Source organism: Alligator sinensis, unplaced genomic scaffold, assembly GCF_000455745.1.
Source record: "Alligator sinensis unplaced genomic scaffold, ASM45574v1 scaffold48_1, whole genome shotgun sequence".
Lineage (NCBI taxonomy): Eukaryota > Metazoa > Chordata > Crocodylia > Alligatoridae > Alligator > Alligator sinensis.
Window position 1 is genome coordinate 461,670 of NW_005842541.1, and position 25,671 is coordinate 487,340.

The 25,671-nt window shown below is 45.8% G+C and overlaps 1 protein-coding gene across 2 annotated transcripts in view; it reads right to left on the reverse strand.

Annotated features, from left to right (window-relative positions):
• The window catches only part of PRDX6 (peroxiredoxin 6), a 47,475-nt gene that overhangs the window by 15,755 nt on the left and 6,049 nt on the right, over positions 1 to 25,671 (reverse strand). Inside the window, exons 2-5 of one of the 2 annotated variants that reach the window (XM_006031948.3) lie at positions 17,409 to 17,565; positions 11,106 to 11,252; positions 10,308 to 10,454; positions 3,250 to 4,235 (exon numbers count right to left, since the gene is read on the reverse strand). In XM_006031948.3, coding sequence (XP_006032010.1) covers positions 4,104 to 4,235; positions 10,308 to 10,454; positions 11,106 to 11,252; positions 17,409 to 17,565 — 583 coding nt within the window. In that variant the 3' untranslated portion in view covers positions 3,250 to 4,103. Of the gene's footprint in view, positions 1 to 3,249; positions 4,236 to 10,307; positions 10,455 to 11,105; positions 11,253 to 17,408; positions 17,566 to 25,671 lie in introns of those variants that run through there. The other variant, XM_025213605.1, reaches the window with a different exon arrangement.

Sequence of the window (25,671 nt, forward strand, 5' to 3'; positions counted from 1 at the left end):
TGACCCACAGTGGGCAGGGGCATCCCGGACTGGCTGGCTAAGTAGCAGCTCTGCAGAAAAGATCCTGTGGATTACAATGGACAAAAAACTGAATATAAGCCAACAGTATGCCCTTGTTGCCAAGAAGGCTAACGGCATACTGGGCTGCATTGGTAGGTATGTTGCCAGCAGGGCAAGGGATGTGATTATTCCCCTCTATTCAGGACTGGTGAGGCCACATCTGGAGTACTGTGTTCAGTTTTTGCGCCCCCCCCTCCCCCCCCTCACTACAGAAAGGATGTGGACAAATTGAAGAGAGTCCAGCGGAGGGTGATGAAAATGATTAGGAGGCTGGGGGATACGACTTGTGAGGAAAGCATGAGAGAACTGGGGTTATTTGTTCTAGAGAAGAGAAGGCTGAGGGAGAATTTAATAGCAGCCTTCAACTACCTGAAGGGGGGTTTCAAAGAGGATGGAGCAGGACTGTTCTCAGTGGTGGCAGATGACAGAACAAGGAGCAATGGTCTTGAGTTGCAGCAAGGGAAGTTTTGGTTAGATATTGGGAAATTTTTTCTCACTAGGAGGGTAGTAAAACCCAGAGAGGTGGTGGAAACTCCATCCTTCCAGTTTTTTAAGGTTCAGCTATACAAAGCCTTGGCTGGGATGATTTAGTTGGGGATGGTCTTGCTTTGAGCAGGGGTTTGGATTAGATGATTTCCAGAGGTCCCTTCCAACCCCCACTTTCTATGATTCTATGGTTTTCCAAGGGGTGCCTGGAGTCTAAAAAATTGAGAACCACTGGGTTAGATATACCCAAGAGGTAAAGGAAGTATTCTGAAGCTAGGTATTGGAGCTGAGTAAAAGCAATAGAATTGCTCTTCAAGCTGGACTAAACCCTGATCCACTGGCTCCATCTACTGCACGCTGTAGGGAACATGGTTTGGTACTTTGAATAGGTGCTGATAGCCCAAGCTACGGACAACAGACAATGTTTTGCCAGCTTGAAAAAGGAGGGGGAGTTGCTGACTAGCAGTGTAACCATCAGTGGAGATATGATCCAGTTTCCTTGAATATCTCTGCTGTAATGCTGAGGGAAGGCCCCTTTGAAGACACTTGGCTTCAAATTGCTTTGAGTTTAGCCAGGCTATGACCCAGCACTATCTGATTCTGCGTGGCTGTCTGAGAGTAGGCTGGGGTTTTCACAACCACCCTCTTCTAGAGATGAAGATCAATACAGGAGTGCCTAACTTTCTGGAGAATCAAAATACATCTTTGAATTACAGGCCAGTATTAGAAAAGTGTGTTGTGTTAGTTACTTGGCTCACAATAAACTTCTCACTGCCCATATGTTCTCAGCCCAAAGCAAAGGGTTACCTTCCTGCAGCAATTGAACCACTACTCCATATATGGGTTGCATCCAGCATTGTGCAGTGAGGCTGGTTACTCATAGAACCACGACTGTTCCTGTCTTTTGTGTCTGCTCAGTCACAGACTTAAGATGTCCTGATACGTGCCTTTGACCAGGGCTTATAGTTCAGAGATGGCCAGGGCTTACACTTTGCGCTCTTCCAGAGGCTACACAAGTACTACACATGGCTGACATTGCATCCCTAAGCTGGGCAAGGCTGACTTTGTTCCAAATGGAAATTTCTCACCTTCAGGATTTAGTACAGGCAATGGAAATGCATCCATGGACTATGACCTGGCGTGTGTGGGACTGTGCCCTCCCTTTGCCAACAAACGTATGCAATCATTGTGAAACACACCCTCATTGTGAAATAATTCCTCAGCTGAGATTTCTAGAAGTCCCGCAGCAATACACATACTGGCAAATAGAGCCAAGTGCCCCCATGGTCTGATCAGGTCTTGCATGCTGCTTCTGACTAGGGCTTGAGTTATATGGAACATGTGTATTACAGTGGGCTCTCCTGCAATGTGGACTCAAAGGGCACATCCACACATGCGGGAATGTGGTAGACAAAGCCTTGGCTGAAATGATCTAGTTGGAGATGGTCCTGCTTTGAGATGACTTCCAGAGGTCATGATTCTTTAATTGAGAGAATTTGCAGATATTTTCCTACATGGAAGAGAATGCCCTCAGGCAGGCTGTCTGGTCACAGCATTAAAAAAAAAGCAAATTTCACAGATGTTTCCCAGATGTGCTCCACCAGCCCTGCTCCTTGGTGCTGGTTGGTGGAGAGGCCCTGGCAGGGGATGAGGTACAAGGGGGCAGCTACCATCTTGTCTGCTGCCCTTTGTGCTGCCCCATCAGCCAGCACCTTCTACCCTTGGGTGGATGGACAGGCTGTGAGGCCAGGCTGTGGAAGCAAGGACTGCAGAAGCCAGCATTTTATTTTTATGTTATTTTTTAAGTTGCTTTGGCAGACAATCCTGGATTCCTGAGTTTCTGCAAAATTGTGAATTCGGTAGACCCACAATAGTCAGCATGGGCGATATATAGATTCAAATATTTGGGATCCCCCGATAGGCTTGAAAAGAAACTCTCTCCCTGCAGAAGGTGTCTGTTAAATCCCTGCTTCAGGGCTTCTGCTGATTGCCTTGAGGGGACAACACTTTCTTTTTCCTCCAGGAATACTTTCTGGCTTCTGGGCTGGGTGCGAGTGGGGGAGTGCGTGTGTGAGCATTTATGTGCACGTATGTGCACACGCACACACCCTCCTTCCTTTGAAGCAGTGGACATTTAACAGCAGAGTTTGTGTAGTGCACCAGTTCTTGGACTTGGAAAATTGTCAAACACCTATTTGCTTAATTTGCAGCAAGGTATTGGCAGTGTCCTTATTTACCTTGCTTTCCACCAGTGGCATTACATAGGGGTCTTTTGTGACTGTGGTGACTGAGAGGGGTCCAAGTGGATGATCTTGTGAGCCTACTGGACAATGGATAGTCTGAGAACACAGGAGACTGGGCTCTTGTCCAGGAGGCCCCTTTTAGTTTGTGATGACCCTGCATTTTCTGTCATGGATTCAGTTACAAAACAGCTGTAGAAACGCACGTAGCCCAGTAGCTCAGGGGGCAGACTGAAGTTTACTTATGGTAACATAGCTCTGTGGCTTTCATTTGCCAAGATAACACTTTATTGACAGTGGTTACAAGGGCAATTGACAATGGGCTGGCACCCAGAGATGTACTCAGATCTTGCACTGCTACAGCAGATCAGGCCAAATGTAAAAAGGGCCCTTGGTATGTTGTAGCACTAATACAGTATATGTCTGACTGCTAAGGGAAGGAACAGAAGAGACAAACTGCATGTTACCAGGAAAGGATGGTTTATTTGCTGGACTGAAAAAAAAGCGAAATCAAGCAATTGCAAGCAAACAAAAAAAACCCCAACCCAGTCCAACCCAAGAGAAACAGCTCTGTAATAAAGCCTTGGCTCTGTAGCTCATCTTCAGCATAGGCTTCAGCAGTGGAATTCTCAAAAGGGAAATTTCTGATTAACAAACTTTTGTTCAAAAGGCACATAGCAGGTGGGATCCTGCCTTATCCAGCATTTGACTGTTGCAAGAGAGCAGTGTCTACAGCTCAGCTATAGATACCCACGTGGTCCATATCACCCAGGGGTCCCTTATCTGCTGATTGCTGTGTAACGGAATCTACCTTTGCAGCCTGAATAACTTCACCTCTGCCCTAGAACTGGGATTTTATTGGGACACACCCAACCACCTGAAAATTTAGCACTTGGGTAACTCTCACCCTCCTCCTCAGTTACCAATTCTTATACATTTCTGCCTTATAAAAGGGACATGTGGGGCAAAAAAAAAAGTGGGTGACTGGTTTAATATAAAAATCAAGACTTCGCATGAATGTAATGCCACCAGCCAGCTCGTCTCAAGCACAGACAATATGAGACTGCTGATCACATGGCTTAAGAGAACCAAGCATCTGTTGTGACTTGAGTCGCAACTTGGAGCCAGCTGCAAGGGAGTGCAGTGAGACAACTAACACCCGTGTTCAGAAAGGAAGGCGAGGACAGGAGGTATTGGGTTTACCTAGTAGGATATCTACTCCCCAGAGCCCCCTCATGCCCTCCAATATGCTTTGGGCATGCCAAAAGAACCAATCTAATGAAGCCACATGATCAGCAGTCCAGCAAGCAGATTCCATCACTTGGGGTGGGGGGTATAACGGAGGTACTTCTTGCCCGATGGGAGTTCCTTGGTGAAGATGCCTGCAGGGAAGAGTTTTTTGGCCTCATCATCAGGTAAGCTGGGAATAACCATGACGCTGGTGTCAGGCTGGCAGGAAACAGATAGGAGATGCTTTAGTGAAGCAAAGCAGGCTGCTGGCCTTGCAGAACATCAGCTGTACACAGCAAAGCATCAGCCCTCCCACCAATGCTCTATTAATTTTTAAACAAGATTTAAACCTCAATCACTAAGTAAAGTGACTCTCCTATGAGAAACAGTGAAAGGTTAAGCTTCCCCTGCCACAAGAAAGTATAGCCCCACTCTGAGGCAGAAGTATGAAAAGACGGAGCTGGCACATAAGTGCTGCTGCCAGAAAGAAGAAACTATGTGCCCTGCTGTGACAACCCTTGGGGTGACCTTGGCAGTGATTCAAATGCGTCAGACCTATGTGATAACGTGGGGACTCTGCCCATCCAGCTTCTGAATGGTGGTGGGTGAACTATGTCTTCACCATGCTGCAAATGCCATTTGAATGTACAACTCTGTACAAGCTGCTCCTCTCTTGTTCTTTTACCTCCATTTGGGGCTAAAATACTAAGGAGTGGAGGCACAGGGCTAACAAGGGAGGTTTATTAACTTAGGAATGCTCCCAATCTCATGCAATTGCTCTAACAGTAGGCTCTCTCCTTCCTTATGGAGCTAGTCCTCCTAGGTGAGAGGTCACTAGTAACACCTGCTGGAGGGCTGCAGGGTTGGTTCAGATCAAGAGGTCTACAGACAGGGTGGAGTGGGGATGCTCTAACTCTGAAGAGTATTTTGCTATCTTAATGTAATGCAAGTTTCTGCTGGAGCTTCATAGTGGAAGGAGGGGACCCTGCTGTCCTGAATACAGGCAGGGCCTTTGGATTCTCATGAGAAGGGTGAGTGAACAGAAGGGATGCGAAGGATGCAGAGCACGATACCTGTCTAGATTTTTGTTATTCTCATGTCACTCAGCAAACGTGGAGTTCCTGAGCAAGGCCCATAGAAGCCGGCTTATACCTATTGCAAACTCCTGAAGAATAAACCCGGGAACCAGGTAGCAGTGATCCCTGGGAAAGGATGGGCTTAAGTTATGTGGAGGTGAGGGAGTCTGAGCAATCTGTCTCCAGGGGCACAGTCAATTGGACTGTGGGCTCTCTGCTCTCAGTGGAGAGTGCTGCACAGTTTGTATCCTGAGAGTGAGAATAAGGCCACAAGCCAGACCCTGTTCAGGTTTGAAGTGCATGAAGGAATGTAGTAGCTGCAATCCTGTAAGTGCCCAGCATGGGGTACTGACCAGACCTGTGAGCTGAAACAGGTGCCAATCATTAACATGCAAATTTGGCAAGCCCACTGTGCAAACTAATAACACCAAAAACAAGAGGGAGGAGGGTGCAGCCTGATAAGCAACTGGCAGGCAGGTGGTGAGATAAAGGTTCCTCCCAGCCCTACCTTTATGCTTTCTGTGAGCTGATTTTATTTCCCACCCAATGCAATCTGTGCAGTGCTCAAATGGGGGAAGTCAATCGTCACTAAGGTCTGGAAGAGAACAGTGCTGCAGGAGGCTGGACACCCCATGAACTGGCATAATCTCAAAAGCAGCCTTCTCCCCCACCTCATAATGAGTCTCCTACCAAGGCTTGTGCCCCAGGGAAATAAAGCAAACTGTTTTGTTCTGGTTTTCTGAGCGTTTCTGGAATGCACCAGCAATAAAAATGGTACAGAAACAGTCGAGTTTTGCACAGAGGTACACCGCATCGGATGTCACAAGAATATGCTGAGCACCATACTCTACACTTTCAGAAGTGTCTGGTGATACTGGGTCTATCCCCCTGAGTTTAGAGGGCCAAACTCAATCCTTTTAGGAAGCTGAGTTCTGATACAGCAGAAATTGGGTAATAAGCACAGCCCTTGGGGAGGAAGGTTGGTGTGCTTATATCAGAAGCACCTCATATGTATATAACTTTGCCTTCCCTTCACCAGTGCTGTAACAGTGACACATGATTCATAGATTGTAAGGGGCTGGAAGGGTGCACAAGTTACCTGCAATGCAATTTCAATGAACTGTTGCTCATTTTTTGCTATCAGATGCACACACACAACTTGTATGGACCGCGTCTGCCTTTTATTAGAATTGCACTGGGCAGAGCACTTTGTTAATAACCAGTGATTCTAATAAGAGCTGGTGGCCTACCATGAATCCCAAGATGTTAAGAGTCCTGGAAACAATCTGCAAAACTCCCAGCCAACTTACAAGAAAAATACTATAGCAGTTTACTGCTTTATTACTGCTAGTACACAATGCTGACTGTCTTTGGATAACACATTGTCACAAAGGTAGAAATGTGCTTATAACTAAACAAGATGCACACACACTATTGCTGGCCTGGGCTTTCCTAAGGCATGCTTATACCTGGATCCTACCATATATAAATGCCGCATAACATAACTTGTAGAGGAGCCCAAACAAATGCATGTGCAGGTAAAGGTGCATGGTATCTAATGTACAATCCACACAACTGCACCTCCTGCCATGCCACATGATCCCAGGCTCTGGCAGAAAGCAATCTCCTGTGACTGGGAGCCCCCTCAGCATCTGTTGTGACCTCCCAGCCCTGTGGGTGCATGAAGCCCCTGGGGTCGGGAGTTTCAGGCTGCTGTGATCTCCCAGCTGCAGGAGTGTATGAAGCAGCTGCCAAGTTCTTCCAGTCTTGAGGGTGTATGAAATTTCCAAGGCTGGGAGATCACAGCTGCACCCTGCAGCTGCTGGGACCCAGTGTCCACAGCTGCCAGGGCTGAGAGTTCCCTCAGTTGCAGGATTTCCAACCCTGGCTGGGTATAGTGCACCCCTGCGCCTGGGAGTCAATACAATGATGCAGCTCCCAGCTGCATCACTGCAGGACTTCCAGCCACAGGGGAGACCCTGATACACTTGCAAATTAAAGCTCAATAACAATAGCAACCGGCTATAAAGTTAGTACTAAAAGTGCACCAATACGTTGGCCCCATATCAGATCAGCACTGATATAGGGAAAATTGACAGTATCAGAAATCGGCTTTTTTTGCCTCATGTGGCCAATAAATGCCCTATGCATATGCGCACAGCTGCAGCATGTACGTGGCCATGAGCACGGCCTGCAGTGTGGAGAACAGCATCTGGCTGGTAAGTCTGTTATAGGGGAAGGGGTGTTGGGGGAGGGCACAGTGAAGCCCCAGATCATCCAGGGGATGCAGGCGGCTTCCACTGCTGCGCACATCCTGGGAGAGCATGGGGGGGCATGTGCTCCTGGATCTGTGTGTGGGGTGAGGACCATGAGCTGCTCCAGGCTCTTCCCAGTGAGGGGCTGCACTGCATTTGGGACTGGGTGGCAGTGGGAGGGGAGCTATGGCAAATTTGGGGGCTGCGGCCCGACCCATAACCCCTACCCACTGCTGCTGCTGCCCTACCCAAGCGCAGCCTGGCCCAGCCCCACACCAGGAAGAGCCTGGTGCAGCCCCAGCCCCAAATCCAGGGGCACACGCCCCCATGCTCTCCCAGGGTGCGCATAGCAGTAGGAGCCATGCCACCCCCCCAGATGAGCCGCAGCTCCATCTTGCGTCCTGCTGCGCCCCAGCTGGGCAGCATCTGCCCCTGCCCCACTCCCTCCCTGGCTGTGGGGGCCTTGATCTGCCCCCCATCCTCATCTTTCCCTCCCACCACTCCTTCCCCCACACCAGACTTATCAGCCTGACACCACTCTCCAGGCTGTGGGGCTGCATATTGGAATCAAATCAGTATCGGGCGATATGGCTCCTTAAAAATTGGCTATCAGTATCGGCCCAAAAAGTCTCTATCAGTGCACTCCTAATTAGTACACATTTTTGGGGTCTAACTTTATAACTGGTTGGAGCTATTTATGGCATTATAGGCACTTTGCATGTGTAGCTGGTTTCAAGGTAATTGAGCAATTAACCTGTTAATTGCACAATACCTATAACATGTAGAGGGGGCCTTTAGAACTTCACCTGATATTTTTCCTGCAAGTCACAGCTACATGGGATAGTCATCCATCTTTTTTGTGGCTATTCCTTCCCACCCCAGAGACATTGGCCTGAAGTGTTTAAACTAAATCAACATTCCACGGGTGTCAGAAATTTAGCAGTATGGGCAGACATGCATACAAAGTGCTTTGAATTCTACCCTTCCCCTCCCCTTTTTAAGAGCTTTTAATTTGCTTTGTTTCAGTAGTATACAGACATACAGCTGCTTGTCAGCTAAAGTATTACTGTGAAGAACACTTCAGGGTTATATTGTTTCATCTAGGGCCATTCTTGATATGATTTGAGCTGATCTGTAGTACTATAACACTGTGTATCATCTATCAGCTCAATTTTTAAAATGCTTTATAAAACTTTAAACATTAAGTCTGTCCAGATTATCAGTTTGCACTCTGGATTCTGAGGACAATAAAACTCCAACCCGTTCATTAGAAGCAAAAAGCAAGAAGGCTGCCCACAGGCAGACAGTGATTTGTTACCTGTACCAGAAGATGTCACTGCAAAACATTGATGATCCACAACAGTATTCAATGGAATTGTAAATAAATTACTTCTTAACTAAGACAGGCAGACAGTCCTCCAGGCATTATGTAAATCAGGAGAGTGCACTTTAGTTAATAAAAACTGAACACAGCTACCTTTTGCAATGAGGATGTTTTTTCATTAGGAAAAGTGATCAGAGGTGTAAACACCTTGGAAAAAAGGGTGACTGCTCTCTTAAAGAGTAACAGCAACACATGCACCAGTGTTCCCTTAGAGAAAGGTGAAGTGAAAAAACAGGCAAAAATGCCTCTTGCAAGATTTCACGTTTATCAGCACTTCATGGCTCCAGATTCAGTTTGTCATTTACGAGTGAGGCTGGTTTTTAACCCAGTGAAACTGAAGGCAGAGTTTTATCCAGGAAACTGGCACTTGTTAGCAATCCTATTTATTATGGATGAGTAAAATGAGACTCATTTGGCTTACATTCCACAGAACTCACCTACTGATGAGGAAGAGGAATAGTAACTTAGTAACCAGACTCTTCATAGACAAACATGGGGAGTAATACCTTTTCAAGGGTCCCTTTCTAACCATAACTAGGCCTGTGCAAAGCTTTGGGTGGTGATTTGATTCGGAGGAGATTTGGCCCGATTCGGTGGCCAAATCTCCGAATCGAATCAGGGGACCAATTTAAAAGTCCAAATCGGTTCAAAGCTCTCTGAATCTTTGGCAAAGATTCGGAGAGTTTTGATGATTCAGACAGTCCCTGGTGGCTGCAGCAGGCAGCTGCAGCCACTCTGAGCTGGTAAGGATTAGGGGGAGGGGGCCATGGGGGGGGGGGACCCCTGCCAGCCCCCACAACCCCCGACTCACAACTGCCCCAGCTCCCAGTACTTTAAAAAAAAGCTCCGGTGATCACCAGGTTCTGCCAGGCAGAGGGGTGATCCCCACTGCCCCCACTGCATGAGGAGCTCGGCATGAGCCCCCCTACAGCTGCCCTGCCTGCCGGGGCTCTGGCCCTTTAAGAAAAAAAAAAAAGCCAAGAAAAGCCCCGGGACTCTCCGCTCCTGGTGCAGCCTTGAGGCTTCGGGGGCTCGTGCAGAATCCCCCATGTGGTGCAGGGATTACCCCCAGGAGCCGTGAGTCCTGGAGTTTCTTCAGGGTTTTTTTTTCTTAAAGGGCCGGAGGTGTCCTGTGAGGGGCACCCACAGAGGGGAGTTTGGGAAGTGGGGGGGGTGGGGGGGGGGAAATGTCGCAGTGTGGGGATTGCCCCTTCTGCTCAGAAGCTCCTGCTGAGCCGGGGCTTTTATTTCCCCCCAAGTGTTGGGAGCTGAGGCAGGTGGGGGAGCCATTGTCGGGCTGAGAGAGGGGTGGGGGATGAACCTGGCCTGGCTGCCAAATCTCTAAATCAGATTCGGCCGAATCGAATCAGGACAGTGATTCAAATCACTGAATTGAGTCACTATTGGCTGAATCCGAAGCGAATACTAGCTGCTTTGCACAGGCCTAATAAGCACCCTTCTCAGCTCCTCCACTTGCAGTTTGCCTGTGGTGCAAAGGACCTCTTAGAACTATATCTCTGTCTATTCACTATGCACTGAGCCTCACTTGGTCACTGATTTCTATACAGCCACATACCTTCCAGTCCACTGGGGTAGCAACCTTCTTGTACGCTGTCAGCTGTAGAGAATCCACTACTCGGAGGATCTCATCAAAGTTCCTGCCAGTGGTTGCTGGGTAGAGGACGGACAGCTTCAGTTTCTTATCTGGGCCAAAAATAAACACCTGTACAGCAAAGAGATGTAAGAAGGATGCTCAGGAAATGTGAATTCAAGGGCTGACCTGAATTTACATGCACCCCAGTACCTTTGTCTAAGCAAGCCTTCCTCTGTTCTTACCACTAATAGGCCCCATGGCTCTGCCTGTCCAGGAAAGCTGTCCTGCACCTCATCCATTTTAGACTGAAGGCTTGGGTACAGACAGCAAGTGCCATCTACAGGTATGGTGCCATTTTTTATTATAAGTGGCATGATCATCAATTTTGGACAAAAATGGGTACCCACATGCAAAAGAAAGGTCAGAGTTTACATTTGTAAAGCATCTCATATCTTTCTGGAATTAATTTAATTCTATTTCAGAGAAAAATTACACAAGCACCAGCCTGAGTATGGTTAAGACACTTGCCTAGAAGGGTGAAAGACCTGGGTTCCCATCCCTGCTCCAGGGACTGTGTCTATATTTCATGTTCAGTTATCGGATGCAATGCACAGATTGTCCCGATTGTCTATCTCTGTTCAGAGCATAGCTAGGTGGCAGTGCATTCACACCTGGTCTACACTAGGGCTTCCACTGCTGCAGTGTCCTATGCTGGGAGAAGGGCTAAGAGAAGACTGTAGCCTGCTGGCGCATGGGTCCAAGCATGCAGTTGATACTCACAACACGTGCTGTCAGAGGCAGGCCATCCTTGTCCCGCTCATCTGGGTCCAGCATGCCCAGCTGGACTGAGAGCTCCCGATTTGCATCAGCAATGATTGGAAAAGGCAGCTTCTCTGTGGGCTCATTGCCATTGTATGCATTGATATCCTGGAGGAAGGGAAGGGAGAGAAGCCACATGGATGCTCATTACTCTGAAGAAGAATATTGGGGAACGTGTTCCACAAAATGCTTAAGTGCACATGAATGTGCTCGGCTGAGAGTAGCAGAGGCGAGGACATGCAGATTCTGCCCTAGGTCTGTGTGCATGTTGGGGGTGGTGGGGGACCCTGAAGTCACATCCCAGTGCTATTGGGACTCCTTGTGAAACAAAGGAAATCATCAGGAGTGGCTTTGGAAAGAAGGTGATGGAAGAGGGATACAGGAACACAGTTACGATGCATTAGTGGTGAGAAGCACTCAGAAGTTGTTTGTTTGCTCTCCCTGGTACCACAGGTGCCCCCAGGCCCCTATGACCTCTCCTGTTTTTCTACTAGCCACTGCCTGGGCCTACTTGCCAGCTGGACATGAGAGCCTCAAGGTAAGATTGCACATGCAAGAAGAGATGCCATCGCCTTCCCCAGCACTGACAAGGATTATATAAATGAGACTGTTTACCACGATAACCTCTGCTCTTTAGCAGAGACTGGATTATTCACTGGGGCTTGTGTAAGGGTCACAAGCTCACCATTTATCCCTCAGTCATACTCAGTGCTGGAGGCCTGCATAGCTAGTGAGTCCAGACCTGCTTCTCCTCTACTCTGACTGAAGTGAATTGCTGCTCAGCAGGAGGGAATCCTTCCTTCTAACTTGTAAGTGGACAGGGGCCAAACGCTGCACCAGGACAAGCTGTGGGCCTCCTGGAATACACCTCCCCTCACTGTACCATGCAGGAGCTCCCCTACCAGTTGGGTCATCACACCAGGTCTCATCCTGACCTAATTGTCAGCGACTGGCATAAGCCCTAAGGCAAGAGGCAGTGGTTCGCAACCTATTTGCCACAATGGGCCACACTTGCAGCTCTCAATGTGTTATGTAGGCTGCACCTACACAACTTACTTCCTGTGTATCCATTTACTGGGATGTCACATGGGGCACAGCAATGTGTTGATTGAGCCATATGCAGCCCGTGGGTTCAGAACCATTGGCGTAAAGGTTTGTGAAGCATGAAACAGATATGGAGCTACAAGAAAATTTAGGATCAGATATTGAGCATTCAACACCTCATTCCTGGGACTTCAAGTCTGAGAATTGCTCTTGCCATTACAAGGCCTAGTTACCAACTAGGGCTAAATTTAGGCCTGGCTGATCAAAGGATTCAAGACTAGCTTCTAGTAAATGAAACTCTGCTCCCTAACCAAATTTGCATACAGCAAGATGACCAAGAACAAATTACTCTGAATAAATTAAAACGGATGATTTGGAACTCATTTTTGTGATACAGCTTCACTAACATTGGGAACAGGCCTTCAAAGTTCTGTTTACATTTTCCACCTATCCATCAGCCACACCCACCTCCAGCGCTAGACATCTTTTGATCTTTGGGATAGTAGAACGAGCAAGGCTAGTTCTACAAAGCAAGGTTGCTTCGAAATGCAAAAGGACAATCTTAGAAACATGGAAAAATATATCAGCACCCAGACTTGGCAAGGAAAGACATATTTTCAGTTTTCATAAACTAGATTTTTGGAATATAATCATGCGTAAGCCTATGGCACTATTACTGCTCAGTACCAATGCAGGATGAACTGGTTTATGAACTAATATGATACTGGCATATTTAAGATGGAATCATTTTTTTAAATTTTTTTTTAGCAGGAACTGACATTGAAGATGGGATTTGGATTTAGCCAAACCATTTATCAAACTCTCTCCAATGCTACATTCAACTGTATGAGTAAAGTTTTTGGCAACTTGCCTTAATGGTGCAGTTCATGTTGCTACAAGATAGTCAATGGCTTGGCAGCACTCCTATTTCAAAACTCTATCAGCAGAGTGACTGGCAACATTTAAACAAGTCTAAGGCAAGCTGACTGTTTTCCCAGAATATAGGCTTTCTTAGCCAAGGACACTGACCCAGTTTCTCTCTCCAGCACACAAGTCTCATGATGTACTTAGACAGAGGGCTTTGACTAAGTTGACTGTTTCCATTCTTTATCCCATCCATCCCCTCTTGGATGACAGAGAGCAGCCTAGTTGGAAAGAGCAAGGAGGGAAGAGATGACATTATTTGAAAGTACCAGCTGGTGGGTCAAAGCAATCAAAGGTAGCTGATATCAGTGGGTTTCTTTCATTGGCCACTGTACTGGTCCTCTGGTGGTAGGTCACAGCAGACTCTTTCCAGCTAAATTCAAACATCGAGTAGCAATGACTCCAAAATTATTAAAAGTGGAGTACTGTTAAACCACTAGCATGTCTGTAAGCAAGCCAAGGGGTAGGGGGAGGGTGTGGCAGAAAGATTTCTTTAGTCACTACTCTGCAAGACTTGCTTCTTCCAAACACCTCATCCAGTCAACATTTATATTATGCAGACAATGCTTCAGAACAATTGTGTTTCTGAGCTGAATGCTGCATAATTTTACTGTACAAAACCTCATCCTTTTTCCTACCCTTCTCAGTCAGGTTGCTGATGCTGCTCACATCCTATACAGAACTAGGCTGGAAGTCCTGAAGGCAGAGATAATGTCTCTTGACCTTGCCCCAAGTCTCCTTTCCTAAAATGGCAGCAGACTCAACTTCAGTTTAGCCTTGCCTTGAGATGGTCAGTGGTTAATACACCAACAGTCAAACCACCTGGAGCGTGAGGAAAAAGATTCTTTCTGCTGAGGCAGGAGGAGGGTATGCATATAGCAACCCACCCTCCTTTCTAGAGGCTTTGGGAGGCAGCCCAGTGGGGCAAGGGCAAAGACTGAGAGTCAAGAGACTTGGGTTCTTGTCCCAGTTCTGTCACTGACTGTCTATGCAACTCACCAGTCAGCCACCAAGCAACGCAATTTCTCTGTGGGTGATTTGTAACCCAGCTGTGTAGTTTGAGACTGATGGATAAAGCAGGAAGCTTACTCCTTCCATCAACTGTATGGGATGAGAACATAAGAACTGTCATTTACTGGGTCAGACTACAGGTCCATTTTGCCCAGTATCCTGTGTTCTGTAGTGGCAGACAGTGTATGCTAAAAGGGAGAGTGAACTGGGTCTGACCAGGGTTTTTTCCACTGTTCCCTTCCTACTTGCAGACTCCAGAATTTAGGGTCTAAAAAGTTCTGATTCAGAGGCTGCATCTCTAAATCCCATGCTTAATAGCTACTGATGCACCTTCCCATTTTCAGCCAAACCTTACTAGTTAAGCTGATGAAAAATGCCTGTAAACTGCTTTTGAGGTTGATACTGTGTCCATTGTCCCACAGCCCACAGCCTTTCACTAGGTCTCCCAACTCTGGCAAAAAGTCATGCTTCTAATGAACAAGCTTTATAAATATAACCCTGACATTTCAGCAAGGTTCCTGCTTCTCCCCCCAGTGTTTCAGTTGGTGTATTTGGGGTAAAAGATCAAATGACTTCCTTATAGTGTCTGTTTAGCCAGTGGCACAGGGAGCCTAAGAACACACAACATGCATGCTATAAAGAACCTCTAGTGCTAGAAGGAACTGGCACTGATAAACAAAGTTCTTTTCCATCCAGGGATTTAGAAAGTGCACTGAGTCAATTATGAGTCTTTGGACTTAAAACACCACTAGATCCCTGAACGCAACTCCTAAGTTTCCTCTTGGTCATCTATATGCCTTGCTGTGTGTGTCATCAAGGAGATGCTTCCTGCAAAAAAAAATGTTGGGGCTTTAAAAGCGCCACGTGGTCAAATCAATAGTGTTTGGATCAGAAATTACCTTTCTTCTTCTCAACCGTGTATAAACCTCCAGGCACTTCATAAAGTTTTGCAGGACAAACGATACTGCTCTACTGGAAGTTTGCAGTGTAAAGTACAGTGCACTGCTGACCATTTCTGCCTGTTTATTTTTAGCAGCAGTCTTGAGGCCTACGTTTCTAACATTGCTACGTATCACATGTACTTGGCAGGAGCGAAGGGTTTAACGGATAAAGAAATGGCTTTGTGGACTTTCGTTTAAACCTATGTGGCATCTGGCAGAAGTCCAGTCGACACTACAAGAACTTCATTTAGTGGCTTCAGTTCAGGCCAATGGGGGTAGCCCGCACCCCCACTATGATAATACTCACAGTTATTTAGCAATCCAAGGAGACTGGGGAAAGACTTCAATGCACTTCCTGCCTGGGGCCTGGGCCTTACCCATTTCTGGATCAAAAGCTCATTAGCACATCAAAGATAAAGCAATAAGGAAGCTGCCAGATTACAGAGTCAAAGGAGGGGATTTTTACTGCTCTCAGTAAAGGAAGCTTCACAGCACAAATACCTAACACACCATCAAAACTGGAAAATAAAACTGAAATCCATGATAAGATGTCTCTAATTCTTTTATATAGGAATATATCATGGTATCTATCACGGGTTAGCATAACAACCCTGTAATCTGTTTACAGCTGCTGACAACTCCCAGAAATAAAACCTCACTATCATATTATACCATCTAGATAAAAGTAGGCAAACAAAGGAGAAATAAAGCTGGTTGGTTAGCACACAGATTGGAACTTGGTTTGGAGAGCTCTGCTCTGGTTTGGGGAGCCAGTTTTGTTTCCATACAAATACAACTACATAAAGAGTAATACATAGAAGTGGTAGTTCCCAGACAGATCCCTCTCTAAACCTGTCTTGCTGGTTCGATAGGCTTTTACTGCATTTGCTGATACCTAACTCTGGACCAGGTAAGTATCATCGTTCAGAGGAAGGTATGCCTGAAGGAAGGAGGGAATGTCCTAGAAGTTTTAATTAAATCCAGTCAACTACAAGTTGTGCCAGCCTTCCCTTCCTGTATTGCCACCAACCTCCTAAAGACCCTTCAAGTACAGCAAACATCTGCAACTCATTCAGTTTCCCTATGGACAGACTTTTCCCTAAGTTCTGGATGATTCTAATGATAGGGTGGCTTTGGGCAACAAAGACCTGAAGGATTAAGTCCTGCTTAGTTGAGACAAGCATCAGATTTTAGCAATTACTGCAGTGACTGTTTGGGTTGAGGAATAAAATCTTAAGGTCCCACTGCATGTGACAACTTCATACCTCCGAACCTGTCTGAAACTATACAGATCAATGGAGCATTCCACTATCAGTGATCAGACAAGGTAAAAGGATCAAAGAACTGACTACCTAAAAGAACATTACAGCTTGGGAAAGGGTCATTTATAACCAGACTGATGCCAGTGACCTAACACCTAGCAGAATAAGCTGGTCTGTACAAAATCAGATTTTCTTCTATTCTAAGCTAAACAGACTGAACTTTTCAAGTCTCTACTTCAAGGAAGGTTTTCTAGAGCTAGAATCACCCTGAGAGCTCTTTTCTGAAACTTCTCCAATATCTTGATGTTTGCTTTAGGACACAGTATTGCAGCAATGGTCTTACTAATATATTGTGCAGAAGCAATGCTGCCTCCCAACTTGCATTCAGTATTCCTCAGTTTATATGTCCAGGGGTTGTTAGCCCTCTTGTCCTAACATTACATCAGAAACCTGTGTTTCATTGCTTATCCACCATATCTATCATCTTAAGGTCCCATCCAGATCTCAGGCTACTGACTATTCTCAGACAAAATCACTTGGATCCCAATCATTTGCATCAGGAAGATACCTCCTGGCCAGTTCCTAGTTTGAAGTAATTTTCTGCCATAGGAAGGACTAACATATGGGTGCCCATACTGAGTGCTTAAGGCAAAATAGATGAGATGGCTAATATAACCTGAACAGTCCTAGCCCAATACATTTCAAACTCACTCCCACTAGGTGCAGGCAAAGTCTCAGCTTCAAAGCCTGATAAATCAGCCACCTGAAGGACAGTGAAGGGGAGGGCAGGGCCAACTCAGCTAAGTCAAGCATCTGCCTTACAAAACTGAAAGTACCTGCCCTCAATAAAATGCTGAGTATACTGATCAGGTGGCAGTGAGAGTCATAAGAAAAACCACAAGTAGCACAGGTTCTCAGATAAAGAATTGGGGCTAGAGAGGAAGATGTTTGTCAGTCAAAGGCTTTAATCCATTAGTCTGCTTCAATTATAAAGCAAAATCACTTCTGTATGCCTGTGATTCAGGCAGCTGAGTGCATGTCACGCGTACACAAAGATACCCAGTTCACTGCTGCCAGAGTACCTTACACCAGGCGAGGTGGTCCTGGACGCTGTCAATAGAGAGGGCTATCATTTTAACATTGCGCTTGCTGAACTCAGGTGCCAACTTTGCTGCCCGGCCAAGCTCCGTTGTACAGACTGGGGTGAAGTCCCGGGGATGGGAGAAGAGAATGCCCCATCTAAAATAGAACAGAGATGGAAAATGGCATTGAGGTGAGTGAACCTCCTGATTAGAAACCAGTGTCAGATGCACTAAGAGAGCTGCAGATACTAAGGATATTGTAAGCTGCCTCACACTTAAGTGAGCTGCTCCTTTCTCTGCTTGTTTGGGGCCTGAAGTGCAAGGAGCTCATAATGACCCTTTGGAGATTCAGAATGCTTTTCTGCTACCCTCCTGGTTTATTCTCATTTCTCCTGTCCTATCCTGCACCTCACATAAACTTTGATGCCTGAGGCCAAGATGGCACATGATACCATGAAGGTTTTATTAACCAAAGAACTAAAGAGATAGGAGTCTCTAGGGTCCCCCAGTTCTTGCCCTTGTCCTCCAAATGCATCACTCCATTTGTGTGTCAGTAGGAGTCACCATACACACAACAGGATTAATCCCTACAATAAATTATACCCCTATAGCTAACAACTTCCAAAATACTCTCGTTACCAAGTCACCTTAATGTAAAACACACTGCAGAAGTCTGCTAATTTACAATCTCATGGTTCACCTTACGTTCGTTTTCCACCTAGCTATGCATCACTAATGGAAACAGCTATTTATAGGCCAGTGTTCAAAAGGCAGCCTTAGCTCTTACTCTTAGTCCTATTTTGTACGAGTATGTTGATTCACTATTTCCAAAAGTGTAATTTATTAACAAGGTCAGACTTCAAATAAATCAGTTACCAGGGATACCAATAGTTAGCAGCTGGCATGTGATGATGCATCTACATTCCTTTGCGAGCAATGATTACAATCCTACCTTCACACATCATTTCTCAGTGACTGACCTTAGAGCACTTTACAAAGAGGGTCAATGCCACCGTAACTATGTCACTGATAGGGAAACTGAAGCCCAGAGAAGAAAAAATGACTTGTCAAAGTCACTCTGCAAGCCACAAGCAGCATTGAGAATAGACCCCTGGTCTCCTTGAGTCTCAACCTAGTATTCCATACATTAGGTAAGGAAAGGACAGTTTGCAAAGTGTGGCTTATTGGGAAACAGCCTACATAAGTATTACAAAAACACCTTCACAGCAGCTGCATAACCAACAAACCCTAAACCGAAACATGTATGCAGTGTTTACCACACAATATTTCTTCACCTCATGGTCAGATTGGTCTGGACTGGGGGGGTTGCCTTCCTTTGTACTGGGAGTGTAGTTCTTTTCTTTGGATCTCTCAAATATATTTTAACAGCCTTTGCAGCAGCAGAATGTTGACCACCATTGTCCCCCTGCTTTACCTGTGACAGGCTAGGGCGTTATGTCTTGCGATTGTCAGGGTCAACCGTGTAGTTTTGCTAATGGATTAGATAATGGACAAACTAATAATAGGATAGGAACGATCCTGCCTTAGGCAGGGGGAAGGACTAGATAACCTCTGGAGGTCCCTTGCAGCACAGCTTCTCCATGACTCCATAACTTCTCTTCCACCCCAGAGCTGAAATCTATTAGTCTGAAATGGTTTATGCAAGCTCTTCTTTATTAGCTTTGGAAACAGTGAGTTTAATGATAAAACAAAAGTCTTTTCCTGGCTGTACTGAAAAGATAAAACAAGTTAGTTACATTGTAGATCAACTAAACCTGAATTACTATGTAACTACTATTGCGGCCAATAAAGTTAGTGTACATTGTTTACTGATGGCTACAAAATTGATCTGTAGCACCATTTAAATATGAAAAAGGCAAATTGCTGGGAGAGGCAAGGCAGACAATGTGTCAGGTTTACTGAGAAGAAAGCATCCAGGGCAACTACTTCAAACTGGAAATAAACCTAACATTGAGCTCCCTTTGCTTAATCTCAGCTGAGTCAGCCACACAGAACCACATGCCCTCAGGTGCTGTGGAGTCCAAGCAAAATACTTTTAAGGGGGTGTACCTGGACACTCAATGGCAGATTCTGAAGTGAAGGGATGCCTGCAGGGATCCAACCTTGTGGACCACAAGTCTATTCCTGAACAAGCAGCCAGACACTTTGCCACCACAAGAGTATTAAAATATCTTGACACTCACCTTTTATGCTAAGTGTGATCTTTAAATCAGTCTAACTGTTGAGACTGAATCATAAAACAACATCCCAGGCTAGGTGAGCGCACGCAGGAAGCCTGGGTCACTCCAATCTCCAAGCTTGCTGTCAATTGAGCAGACACCCCTTCTCATGTCCTCAAATTTGGGCAAACTATTTCAGTGTGTAACTGTGAATCTCTGCTCAAGAGGGGGATCTCCATTTTTCCAAACGTAACTCTTCCCCTCTGCTTTAATTAACTGCCTGCTTCAGTTCTACCATCAAGCCATTTTATAAAATGGGGACAGTGATACTTACCTGCCCCTGAAAGCACGGTGAGAACTACAGAGAAAGAGCTATGCACTAACAGACTGGGCTTGGTTTTGAGCAAGGAACCAAGGCACTCCAGCATAGCCCATCCTTGCACTAGGCCTTAAACCCAACTTCATATAATACCTTGCAGGTATCTATTAACCTTCTGTCCAAAGAGGTCAAAGCACTATGACATACTAATGAATTGAGGCTCAGTGCCCTTGCAAGACACAGGTGGAAACTCATCCTTTGAGGAATTTATTCAAACTAAGATTTGGGAAGGGAATCCAGTTCCCAATCCTCTGCTACACATGCTCAATCACTGGTGCCCAGCCTGTGCCCATGATGGCATCTACAATATGTAGAATTTCTGGTACCTGATTAGAAAATAGGTTCCCTGAACCATGTGTTGACTCTGTATACCCCCCCCGCCCAACTGCTATGAGAAGGAAATGAGAAGCATTGCTTCCCCTCCTGCTACCTGCTCCTAAACTGGGAGAAGACCCAGTAAGACAGAGGAACACTCTGGATAGCTGCTGTCCCTTTGCCTGCTTGCTGCAATGCTGACACAAAGAGAACAGCTCTGGTTCCCCAACTGCTTGCTCATGTATCAGCCAGCAGCATATCACTGGAGCAGAGGATGGCTCCCTTTCTCAACACTTTCCCCTCTAGAGTGCTGCCCTGGGTGAAAGAGGAGAGAAGTTAAGAATCACCAATCAATCCCACCTCCTTGACATTCTGTCCCAGACCCATGTTAAAGCAGCCTGAGGATTCAAGAAACCACAAGCCAGTTGGGGCCAGGCAGAAAACAGATTTTTTGCTTCCAAGCTGCTCCCTGTGCTCATTGAGGTGGAATGGTTTATAATCCAGCTGTCCAGGTTAGCTGTGCACTGAAAGCTAACATGCTAACAGAGGTGGAAACTCATCCTTTGAGGAACTGATTCAAACTAAGATTTGGGAAGGGAATCCAGCTCCCAATCCCCTGCTACACAGAGAGGAGATCCATCCTCAAGCACCATAGAGCCTTCTTTCACCTCTTGTAATGATAGATTTGGCTATGCTGAAAAGGCTCTGCAATACCACTGATTGCTCCCTCACAGGATGGACTATTCCAAGCAGCCCCCCTCTGGGTGCTGCTGGGCTGGGTTTGTACTATCATACTTGGCTTGTCAGGTTGTCCTGGACCAAAGAGCACAACAGCATTGTAAAGCCAGTTATCAGCACAGAGGCGTCTTCAGCCCGAATGAGTTGTGCACAGCTATCACCACATCCTTCATCACCAGATCCAACATGTTTTCTTCTTGTAGCCCAAACACAATGGATTCTCCTGGAATGGCAGATTAATTGTAGCCCCTGTCCAAAGCACCAGCCTACATGCCTGACGCTGGCAGTGACCTTCTTTATGTTTACTCTAAAGTCTCTCCCAGCTTGATACTACCCGATTGCCTTGGAAAATTACTGCATTTTAATGCCACGAGCCTGCTGTGTCATCCCTGACCTGTAAACAATTGTTTATTGAGATGCCTGTTAGTGCAATTTAAGCTAGACAAACATCATACAACAGATTATAGAACAAACTGGCACTGCTGATTCTTTTTCACTTCGGTCACGTTGCTCTGTGGGCTGAGGCTGTTATGAACAGAGTGCAAAGATTAATATTCTTGTGAATTTTCCCTTGGGAAAAGCCAGCTCTAAAAAGGCATATTCATTCCACAGTCCTTCCTCAAATTTGTTTACTCATCTTAAATAGCAAAAATGATACTTGAAATATCTCTTCTTTACCCTTTGGTCTGGAATGATTCATCAGTTTCATTAAAGCCGTAGGAAACCCTATTCTTTCCAAATACTAAAATGGTGTATGCTAGAACATACTATCCTTAGATATACATACTGAAGTGGGGTTCAAGGCTTTGCATTTCAGACTAAAAGAGGTTCCCTCTGAGCATTAAGGAAGAAGCAGCAGGCTGAATAGTAAATATTTGTGCCTAGGACTTCAGGCTTCTTACCTACTGTACTTGTCATGTTCCATCTGGTATGCTCCAGGAATAGGTCAGACTAGCGGTTCCTAATCCATGGGTAACCCACTGCCTACAAGACTGTGCTCCCTCCCCTCCCCCTGTCCCCACCATGTTGTTCATGGTTCCAAGGAAATAAAGAGTTAAAATTCAGGTTGACAGGGAGCCCAAAGTAAAACGCTGCCCACAGTGCACTGTTGCTGCTCAACATTGTTGCCCATGGGTTGGCAAATGTTGGGACAACTTGTCTACGCTCTATGAACACTTCACCCATAGGGTACTTTATATGCACTGAGATGTACTGTAGATCGTGAAAATATCTCCTATGGAAACAAACTTCATGGAACAGTCAGACTCTTTAGCCTCTATAGTTAGCATCTGTCAGAAGCTGTGTACAACTTAATGGAAATGGCCTTCAGAAATATCAAAAGATGCACCAAAAAATGTCTGTTTGACTTTTAACATTCTGCTGCTGCACTTGGAAACTGAAAAACCACAACAGAACTGTTTACTGTGTGAGGGCAGAAGAATGAAAAAGTGAAAATTGTAGCACTGTCATGATCTGGAGACATTAGAGATCATGGCTGTGCCCCCATTCTATTTTGTGGACTGGAACTTAATTTAAAAGAACACAGATGAGAACCATGCAGTTGGGTCCTTGGATGTTATATCAGGTCAGAGTCTGCAAACCAATGTTAAGCATCAGGTTTGGAACTTATACACTAAAAGCCTATATAAGAGCAGGATTACTTCCTATTCAGAGGGTAGAAGAAAGCTAGTTAGATGTCACTCATGGAATTTACTGAAGAGCTTAAAGCAAAGAATTTTGAATTTGTAAACAACCACAAAAATGTAATTAATCTTAAGTAAATAGGCTTGCCTCTAGTCAAGCTGGTTTTGCTTTTTTTAGACTTAAAAAAGTGTACTGGAGCCAGGAGAGAGCACAAAAATCCCTCACATACAGATTAAAGGTGAGAAGCCAAATGTTGTACATAGTGGGTGTGTGCTTACATGTGCAATTAATGCAAAGCAATAAACTCTGATGCCTATTGCACAGGAGTTTATTGCTCCCAGGCATGCTGCTTGAATGTGTGCCTGGAACCGCAGCATGTTAAGCCAGGCTGGAGCAGCCCCAGCTGGCAGGGAGCCGGGGGGAGGGGGCAGCCCCCAGACTGAAGTACCCTTGTACCCCAGCCAGCTGGGTCAGTGTCTACACATGCACTGCTGCACACTTAAAAACTCCGCAGCAGGGTAGCACTTCTATTTACAAGTGCTACCCTGCTGCGGAGTTTGTTTACTTCAGCCTAATAATGCTGCACGTGTAGACACCAAGGCATTTGTCATGGAGCTAATTAGGCAGCTTCACACAAAATATCTCATGTAGATGCACCCTGTATTAAAATAGGACAAAAGTAGGTTATTACTAATCCATGAGAGATGAACAATCACTCTTTGAAATTCTATCAGGCCCTTTACAAACTATTTACCGTATTTTCACGCATATATCCCACAGGGTATACACAATTTTACAAAAAAAATGGATGTGTGTGGGCTATATGGGGGTGCAGGCTATCCACAGACTTTTTTCCCGCGGGGGCTGGGGCTTGGCCGTCTTCGCTGCCTCCCCGCTGGGCCCAGGCAGGCTGGGCTACGTTGCCGCCGCCACCACGGGGCCTGGGATGGGCAGTGCCACCTCCCCACTGGGCCCAGGCAGGCCGGGCTGTGCTGCCACTGCCGCCGCTGCCACGGGGGCCGGGCTGCGCCGCCTCTCCGTGTATATGGGGCCTCGCCCTCCATCTCCTTCTCTCCTGGGGGTGCCGCTGCCGCGGCTGCTGCCTGCTGGGGCATGTAGTGGACACCCAGCAGCACCTCCAGGGCCCAGCGGGGGGCGCCGCTTGGCTTGGAATTCTCACCCAGGGGTGCAGGGAATATAAGGGGGTGCGGAGAATACATGGGTGCAGGGTACGCATGGATTATTTTTCGAAAACGCAATTTCCCACGGGTTATACATGGGTGCGGGTTATACCCGTGTGTGGGGCATATGCGCGAAAATACGGTACTATTTAACCTCAAGGAGTCAATAATACTATTAAAAATCTCAGAAGAGCAACAGGCCAGGCTGAACTCTCTTTTGTAATCAGAGGAAATGTTCAAGGCCACAGAGGGAATGAGTTTAAGCAAGGCCCCAGCCCTGATGGCCTAACACTAAAATCCTACCAAGCATCAAGGATATGCTGATCTTTCACCCTGTGTCATATGTAAAGAAGCCCCACACAGAGATGTTTCCCTTCTGGTAGATGGAAAGCTTTCATTTTTGTGTTACTTAAACCTGATAGAGTGGGGAAGAAACAAAACATGTAACAGCTGTAGACTATCTGCTTAGTCAATGCTGATATAAAAGTACTTGAAAAATATTAGCTAAGGGTTCAAAGAGCTAATGAGCAATATTGTTCATCTCAGGGCAAAAGTATTAAAAAAGGCACAGTTCAGACAAGAGGCATCAGCTGATTCACATTATGGAATTTCACCAGCATCCTGGGAATTCAAATTCTGTTGTTTCACTTGCTGCAGAAAAAGTATTTGACAGAGTGAAATGGCAATATCAATTTCTTACTCTGCATCCACCTGGGCTGGGGAAACCCATTATTTCATGGAGGATGTTGCTGTATCGCAATCCCAACTCCCATACCCTAGCAAATGGCATTTCTCCCTCCATTCCTCCTGTTCTGTTTTGACCTGTTTCAGAAGCTAGACAGGCAAGTCCCATCTCCCCATCCCTGTTCAATTTTGCATTAGAATCACATGCAGTGTTGATATGGGAACAGCAAGATTTCGAGAATGCCTCAGAAGACAAGGATCATTTTATATGCAGATGACCTCCTCTTACAAACCCAGATCATGCTGTTCCAAAAGCCTTACAAACAATAGATAATTTTGACAACTTCCCTGGCTACATAATAGTTTGTGATAAGTCAGAAGCAACAAACATTTCCTTAAACGTTGCTTGATGTGGTCCCTCTATAGGAGCACTCAGATGGCAACATGCTGAGGCAAATACCCTGGTATCCAGCTGCCTAAGGAAATTCAGTCAAGGCTAATCTAGCCCCACTGCTAGGCAGTTCAACAGCAAATGCCATGACTAAGAATTTCTACTGGGGAAAAAACCCAATATGAAGATCTTTCCTAGAATCCTGTTTGTTTTGAATTCCTCTCCCTATGCTGGTTTTATTTTTATCTACTTTTTTTCTTTAAAAATGTTAAGAACCTTCTTATACGCCCCAATGACAAACCCCGAATTTCCCTTCAAGCATGATCATTCCCTAGATGAGAAGGTGGGTTTAGAGTCTTCAGCTTAACCCTAGGTAATGATCCCGGCCCAGATAGCACAATGATTTGAACTTCTGAGCTGCAGAGCTCTGGACAGGCTCCAGCTAGAAGTAGAATGTGTTGCCACTTGCTTATATGCTTCATTCAGATGACTCCTCATCCTTCCTCCAGACAAGTCGTCTATTCAGACAACTGATCTCCAATTATGGCAGCAGTGAGGAGTACATGGCACACATTAGGTTTATGAATGAAAAACACCATCACTCTTAAATACTATCTAGCGTAACCTGAAACTTTATGGCAAGTACCCTCATTTGGACAGGCTGAATTGGGGAAAGGAGGTACATTATTAAGCAACTTGTTGAAAATGCATCACCCTTCCCTTAATAGAAAGTACGGGTGGTGGTGGGGGG